This window comes from Oryx dammah, unplaced genomic scaffold (assembly GCF_014754425.2).
Source record: "Oryx dammah isolate SB20612 unplaced genomic scaffold, SCBI_Odam_1.1 HiC_scaffold_10, whole genome shotgun sequence".
NCBI classification, from domain to species: Eukaryota; Metazoa; Chordata; class Mammalia; order Artiodactyla; family Bovidae; genus Oryx; species Oryx dammah.
The window spans coordinates 24,854,343-24,862,245 of NW_024070194.1; the positions used below are offsets into that span (position 1 = coordinate 24,854,343).

General features: G+C 57.1%; 1 protein-coding gene across 2 annotated transcripts in view; it reads right to left on the reverse strand.

Moving 5' to 3' along the window:
- PMEPA1 (prostate transmembrane protein, androgen induced 1) overlaps window positions 1–6,565 on the reverse strand; it is a 57,368-nt gene extending 50,803 nt beyond the window's left edge. The window contains exon 1 of one of the 2 annotated variants that reach the window (XM_040248656.1): window positions 5,994–6,565. In XM_040248656.1, the coding sequence (XP_040104590.1) occupies window positions 5,994–6,108 (115 nt within the window). In that variant the 5' untranslated portion in view covers window positions 6,109–6,565. Of the gene's footprint in view, window positions 1–5,953 lie in introns of both variants that reach the window. The other variant, XM_040248657.1, reaches the window with a different exon arrangement.
- Between the last annotated feature and the right edge of the window lie 1,338 nt (window positions 6,566–7,903).

The following is a 7,903-nucleotide window of genomic DNA, read 5'->3' on the forward strand; positions in this document are numbered from 1 at the left end:
GAGAAGTTGACACGACTTCAGATGCAGGTGGCTCAGAGGCTGAGACATGAGACAACCCCCCGACACACACACTGGAAAAGAAGATTGGAGTATCTTTACGATGGCCACCCCCCGGACCCCTGTACAATCACTTGTTAAAAATGGAAATGAATTTTCAAAACAAGAGCCTCACACCCACATTCTGAGTCTCTGGGCTGTGAGCTCCCATCTTAAGGAATGGATCCGGTGGGTATCTGAGGTCAGCGTGGTGCTGACTTCAGGGCTGCACACAGCCCCAGAGCCTAGCTTCTGCCTCCAAAGTGGGCTGTGGGCTCCAGGAACCCAGCAGGGGACCCTAAGAGATGTCTGGAGCTTCTAGACCAAGGGCAGATGTGCTGGGGGTTTGCCAGCCAGGGACAATGACACACACAAATATTCAGTCACCTCCACTCTCAAGGTCATGGTCCGGCATGGGCCTGTTCATTCCAACATTCCCAGCCAATTCTGGCACCCCAGGCTCCGAGTGGGGAAACCTTCTTCTGAAGGTCCTCTCAACAGGTGAAGGGCCAGAGTGTGACTGCTGGGGACAGGACAAGTAGGTCATCGGGCCAAGTCCTCCCACTGTCACTGCTGACCCCCAGAAGCACAGGGTGCAAACAGCAGGCCAGACGCCTCAAGAATCCTCACAACACCCCAGCAAACGGGAGCGGTTGTCACCCAGCCTGACAGATGGACTGAGGGACAAGGGACATAGCCAGCATGATATGGGGGCGGAGCTTCCATCCCTCTGGCTCTGAACCCACTGCGAAAACAAGAAATTGCTTGTACTTAAAATCCAGGAGTTTTACAACAAAATCTAGCTCGGTCCCCTGAAACTGGGAGATCTGGCCTCAGGAGGCCCATGTGCCTTTCGGCGGCACTTCTGCCCTTGGTTCTCTGCAGCTCCCCCCCCCCCCCCGCCGCCCAACCCCGAGGACAACAAGTTTACCACGCTTAGCTGTCCTCTTCGGGCCTCAGGAAGCCCCCAAGCAGCAGGTATATCCTTTCTGCTCCACGGGCTCACAAAGATGAAGGGGCATGCAGCACACACAGCACCCAGCCCTACCCCAACCAAGGGTACCTCACAAGCACACACAGGCACACGTGCGTACAACACCTTTTAAAAAGCACAGAATGAGTCCTCAGCCTTGATCTGCTACTCAGCACATGCACCAAAGAGCCCAAGGCTGGCAGGAGTATAGCCTCCAACACTCAACCTGTCACAGCGCCTTCTCTTTGTTCAGGATCCCAGGTGCCCAGCTGCCTGCCAACTTCTCTCTGGGTGATAACACCGGAGAAGACAATGCCACGCAGGCTTTCTTGGTGGGGGTCCACCACCAGCACCCTCCTCTCCAACACTTTCTTATGATTTGACAATTGCCAGAACCATAAGCGTTTAAAAACCCTAGCCCTGGGCTAGATGAGGTGGGGCAGGTACATGGAGGTGGGTACTTAGGCACACCTGAGCTGGTTGCTCTGGGATCACTGGGGTGCAAATGGATCTTTCGCATCTTGCAGTTCCAAACATAAGAAGTGCCCCCCAACTCCCTGCTGCCAGCCTTCTCTCCTCTGCAGCCTCACCCACAGCTCCATCCCCCTTCTCTTTCGAAGGGAGAGTGCATATATTTGTACAACTCATCAGGGAGGAAGTGTGTGTGCACTTTTTTCCTTTTTATTTTTCTCACACGCCCAGAAGAAGCTGTAACCATTCCGAACCCCAAGAGAAGCTGGCAGGAAAGGCAGAACCCATATGTGTGCATGAGTGTTTGCATGTCAAGGGGGTGTGTGTGGACACGCACGTGTGTGCCTGTGTTTGCATGTGTGCACAAGAGCCACTAGGTGTTCTGAGTTTTGACAAACACTAAGCTCACCCCTGACCTCAGGTCACACTAGGCGATGTAGCTGGCTTGACCCAGGCCTCCTGGGAAGCCATGGCCAAGGGCCTGACCTGAGATCCAGTCAAAACTCAGCCTCTTACGGCACCTCAACCTAAAACCCAGACAGAAAACATGTGGGTTAAAAGTCCCAACTGAGAAGGCCCACGGGTGTAAAAGCTGGTGTTGAATCAATAGTTTAACCACAAACCTGAAATATCTGTTTTCATGGGTGCCTGCGTCTTTCCTGGTGGTGAAAGCAAATTCAAGGCAAAAACTGGAAATTTCATCAAGAAGGAGCCCCAATCTTCCCCGTGTGGCACACAACAGGTGCTCAATAAAGGCTACGTGGATGAGTGGCAGTGGTCAACTTGGGCTTCACGGGGACTGATTTCGGAAGGGAACTGACGACCAGCTCTGCCTTCCTCCCCTACCCAGTCCCCTTGGAAAAGCCAGTAACTGATTAAAAACAGTGGTTGTCAGCCAGGGACAATGTGCCTCTCAGAGAGCACCTGCCAAAGTCTGGAGACATTCTTAGTTGTTACAACTTGGTCGGGGGAGGACAATCCTATTCCTGACCTCTAAAGGATAGAGGCCAGGATGCTGGGTAAAACGCCAACACCCAAGACAACTGTCCCCTTCGTCCCAGCAAGGAACTGTCTGGCCCAGGCATCCTAGAGCCCGGGTTGACATTCCCCAGGATTCAAGTGTTACACATGCACAGCACACGTGCCACACACACTGCCAGAAAACTGGGTTGTCCTGCGAGCTTCTGAGTCTCTAGTGCCCATGAAGATTTTCGGGATCGGAGGAGAGGTCAGAGAAGAGGAATCAGAGGCTCATGATGCCAGCGTTTTTTTAAAAAAAGCTCCCACATTAGACACTGCTGCAGAGGTGCAGGGCAGGGTTAGGGCAGGGGTACCTCCCCGATCCTCCCGAAATACTGCCACCAGAACCAACAGCTGGTTATTGTCTGGCCCCACAATTCAGCCTGTCCAGAAAGCAGAGTGGGCACCTGGCTGCCCCCAAAAGTCTCAAGCAGAAGCTGGAGGAGAAAGGGGGTGATTTCTAACAGGCGCAGAAGAACTAAAAAGAGGTCAAAGAATGCCAAGAAAAATGCAAACATATGCCAGGAGGAATCCTTTCCTCAAAAGTCAGCGCATCCGACTCCTTAGCGATCATCTCCAGTGGGCTGTCACTTGAGCTGGCTGTGTCTGATTCTAAGACCCCTGGCTCATTTACAAAACGGGTATATTTTTTCAAGGGGTGTGTTCTGGGAACAGTGAATTCCCATCAGACAGCAGCCCTCAGCCCTCGAGGCTCAGAAAAGATGGGAGCCCCTGGAGAGTCTGGGCAGTGTCTTGTCAAAGTCAAGATGATCCTCAGAGCCCACCCAGTTCCCAGTTTCCCGGGGGCAAAGGAGATGCTGCCGATCTCCAGCGCGCAAGGTGAAGGTGGACCCCTACTCTGGGGCCCCCGTTCCATAATCAAGATGGTGTGTGCATTCCAAAAGTACCTACGTCTAAGCATTGACTGGGGGCCTGGGCAAAGCTTTTCACTGTCACTTCCTTGCATCTCTAAATCGAGGGTATGAACCCCGGTTGTGAAATCTGGTGCCACTGAAGTCCATACCAGGGCCCAGCACTATTCAAGCCAGACTTTAGAGGGGAGAAGTCTCATCTTGAAAGATGGTAGAGTTTGTTTGTTTGTTTTTTCAACCATCACGGTCTCCTTTTTCAGATGAGAGAGCTGAGGCCCAGAGGACTTAAGGGACTGCCAAGGGTCATCTCTTTTTCTCTAGAAGAGGAGCCACCTGGACATTGCCCTTCAGCCCACCTCAAAATCCAACTCTGACCTACTGGAACCCCCAACTCAGACCACAGGAAATGCACAGTGGCCACTGTCCATTTCTTTCCTTCCTTTCATCCTTCTTTCTTTTTGTATAAAGAAACTCCAGGCCTTAAAGGCTTCCTCATCAGACCATTTCCGGGAAACCTGATTAGCACTTGCAACAAACTGTTATATTATACCTGCGCTTTACAGACACTTCCCTCCCTGCCCTGGGCTTTCTTCCAGGAAGCAGGGGCCATGTGTAAAAAATACACAGAACATGGTGACTAATGGGCCACCTCGGGGCCAGCTGGAGCAGGCCTGGGTTCCAGGCGCGCTAACCTCAAGGGTCCCTCTCAGATGCCGATGCACAGCAGTCACAACAGGCAACGGACTTAACGGCCCCTCCATGTCAGCCAAGATAACGTCAGGGCTAGTTAGCCCAAGAAGGCACAGAAACAAAAATGAATTTTTAAAAAAGTCCTGAACACAAAGAAAGAAGAGTGGAATGTCTGACTGTGCCCAGCCCTCATAATGGATAAGTTCTGGCTGCCACTGCCAACCCCTGGTGGGGCAGGGGGAGCTCCCTAAGGCAGCTTTACAGGAGGGGGAGAAATAAGGCACCACAGAGGGACGAGGCTCTCCAAACGTGTGTTAACATATTTTAATAATATCCTCGTGCATTTCATTAGCCTCCCGAGTTCACAAAGGGCCTTTGGAAGCAATCTGGTTTAGTGCAACTCAATTCCGCAAACGCTGGCTCTGGGCAGGTTCTCCTGGCATCTCGCTGGCCTGGCGTGGGGCAGCTGGGAGGGGTGGGGGGGGGAGCAAGGCTTTCAATTCCAGGACTGGAGGGCGGGGAAGGGGGGGACCAGCAGATGGAAGGACCCACCACCAAAGCCAGCCAGCCTGCCCCAGCCTGGCCGGTCACGGGTTATTTTTACCTCTTGCGCTTCACTGTACAGGCTCAGCGGCCGAAAACTGTGGCAGCCGCCTGCGGAAACTGGCTTATGAGTCACCCAGTGACTGCCCTCGCCTTGGTGGCGGCTGCCTCTGGACTCCTGGTCCCAGCTGGAAGGCTGGCCCTTGCGGAGAAGGGCTGTGTGCCACCCCCGCCTGGAGTGACTGGGGGCAAAGACTGGGAATCTGAAGCTCAGAGAGGCAAGAGGTCCCCAAAAGGATGGGTGGGGGAAGGGAGTATAGGCTAGAAGGCAGTCCCCTGGGGGGTGGCACTCAATTCACCACCTAGACCAAAGCCCACCTGGGTGGGCTACAGATGTTGGGACTCCAGGCTTATTCCCCTCTCAACTCCGAGTGCAGGGCCAGTCAGCACCAAGCTTCAAACACTCCCCTCCCCACCCTAAGTCTACCTTCTCCTTTCGGAGCAAGGCAGTCCCAAATACAGACAGCCCCAAACTTTGACTCATTTGTAACCACCGTCCCAGCCAGACTGAGCCAAGCTGTCCAGACAGAGGCTATTTATAGGTGCGTCGGGGACACAGACACTCACACAATGACACACACTCAGGATCCACGTCTCGCCAGCGCTGAGCCCTGGACTCGGAAACCTGGACACAAATGGTCCCCAGACCCTCAGAGAGACGCACACACTCAAAAGAGGCACCCAGACCCGGACCCAGAGGGACTCAGAGACCAAGAAGACTCGGTCACACACTCCTGTGGCAGCCAGACACACAGAGAGGGAAGCCGAGACCCAAACAGAGACACACAGTCACAGCACACTCCACGGACGGCACGGAAACCCACTCACAGAGACCAAGACCCACAGCGCCACGCACACTCCAGACACACACCCGGAGCTCCAGACACCGCGCAGGCCAGACAGTGTCTCACACGCCCGACTCCCCCCCTACCCCCAAGCCAAAGTTGATAAAGAGCCGGCCTAATTGCTCCATTGCGACTGCCCCTTAGGGAAATAAAATGGAAACTTCACGGATCCACCCGCCCCAGCCCTCCCGCGCACGGCGCCCTGCCGCCCTCTGCGCCGCTCGGCCCCGGGTCCGAGTCCCAGCGGGCGGGGCGCGGGCAGCGGGGGCCGTGCCAGGCTCTCAGCGCCGCGGGACAAAGCCGGGCCGGCAGCCAGCTGCCGCGAGCCGGGAGGGCGCGCCCGGGGCGCGGCGGGCGCAGCCGGGGCGCAGGGCGCACAGCCCGAGGGGGCGCGCACGGCCCGGGCCCCCGCCCGCATCTGCATCTCGATTCGGGGTCCGAACCTGACGGGGCCTCCGGGGAGGGGGGCGCGGGGTCACTCACTGATCTCCATGCTCTGGAACAAAGAGCGTTTGCAGTTGCACGTGCAGGAGACATTGGGCTGCCCGGCGGCGGCGGCGGCGGCGGCGGTGCTGTTGACCCCCATCAAGCGGTGCATGGACGGCGCGGCGGCGCAGCGCGGGGCGCAGGGGGCTCGGGGGCGGCCGGGGGGGGCTCCGGCCGGCGCCCGGCACTCGGGCCCCGCATGCAGGAGGCGCGCGGCGGGGAAGGCGCGCCCCGGCTCGCCGGGCTCCGGGCGCTGCCAAGTTACCGGGGCGCCGTGGGACTCAGTGCTCGGGGCCGCGCTCCTCTGCGCACCCCCCGGCTGCCCCTCCGCAGCCCCGGGGGCGTCCGCAGTGCCCGCAGGTGGCGTCCGGGAAATGGGCTGGCAGCCGGGGCGCGCGCTGCCGGCGGGGCTGAGCCTCTGCTGCTAGCTTCCCCCAGCCGAGCGCCTCCGCCGCCGCCGCCTCCTCCTCCTCATTCAAGTCCAAGGAGATCGGGTTTCGCTCCGAGACCGCGGTCGGAGGCAGGCAGACGGTCTGACGTCAGCGCTAGACGGGGCTGCCGGTTCCCACCGCGCGGGGGCCGGGGAGGGGGCGCGCGCTGCGCCAATCCCCGCCGAGGTTCTCCCGCACCCCCTCCCCGGGCCGCGGGGCGGGGTGACGGGGAAGGGGGCGGGCTCTTAAAGGGCCAGAGCAAGGCGGTCCGCGTAGACCCGGGACCCGCGAGGCGAAAGGAGGGTGCAGCGTCCCCTCACAAACGGCGGTCAGTTTGGAAGCTCTGCCCCGCGCAGGCCAGGCCCGGGAGAGCGGGACTGGGTCCCAGCCTTTGTGGGTGCGTTCCCCCCAACCCAGGCCTCGGGGTCCTTGACCGAGGCTTTGGGGGGAAGCTTGTCCCCCTTCAAAGGAGCACGAGGTCCCTCGGACTCGGGGCAGGGGAAATTAGGGAAAGGAGGGGAGCCCTTCAGGTCATCCGTTACCTGATTTCGCGGTCAACTCCCCGATTCCAGATCTGCAGCTCCAAGAGGCCCCAAGCCAACTGCGCCCCCCGCGCAATTTATCTGGACCTAGAGGAGGTCGACTGGGGAAAACTAGAACTGTAGACACTCCCCGGACTGCTCCGAGAATCGCCCGGGAACCCTTGTCATGTAAATACGTGTCGGGGACTTGTACTGTCCCGGCCAGCGAGGCCCGGGGCGAATCCACACCCTATGTCTGCTGCCCAAAGGGCCACTGGCCTGCGGTGGGCGAGAGGGAAGAAGCGGCTCCGGAGTTCTAAAGACGGGGGAGGAAGTGCGGGGGTGTACTTTTATTTCAAGTTTTAATTACACAAGTGCTACAAGAACACATTCTCCTGGAATTAAAAAGATATTAAAATATTATGTAAGAGGCCCCCCTGCCTGGCACATCTCCATCCTCTCAACAATTCGGTGTGTCCTCTCCGAGATCCTGCCCTGAGTCTCTATTTATTTAACAAGTACTTACTACCTTGTGCTAGAAACTTACCAAACAAGAAGGCAATCTGACACCTACTCTGAGGGGCAGGTATATTATTATTCCCATTTTACAGACAGGGAAACTGGCGGGGTGGGGGTGTCACACAATGGAGGAGTTCTAAGCTGAACCCAGGTCAGACCCCCCTACCCCAAATATTTTTAGTTCTTGAAATATCCTCCACATATCCGTGTACTGCCTGGAATTTTCTTAATAGGCAGAGAAAAGTTTTGCATTGGAGAAGGGGGCAGGGAGTGAGCGGGCAGCAGTGGTGGGGGGAGGCTTAAAAGTTATGGAACCAGAGCTGTATCTCGCAGAACTCAGAGAAAGCCAGCCCAGGAAGTGGTGAGGTCTCTTCTGCAACTGGGCACAGTGATGCCTCTTGCTTTCTTAGCACAAACCGGAAGCTTTTTCTAGAGG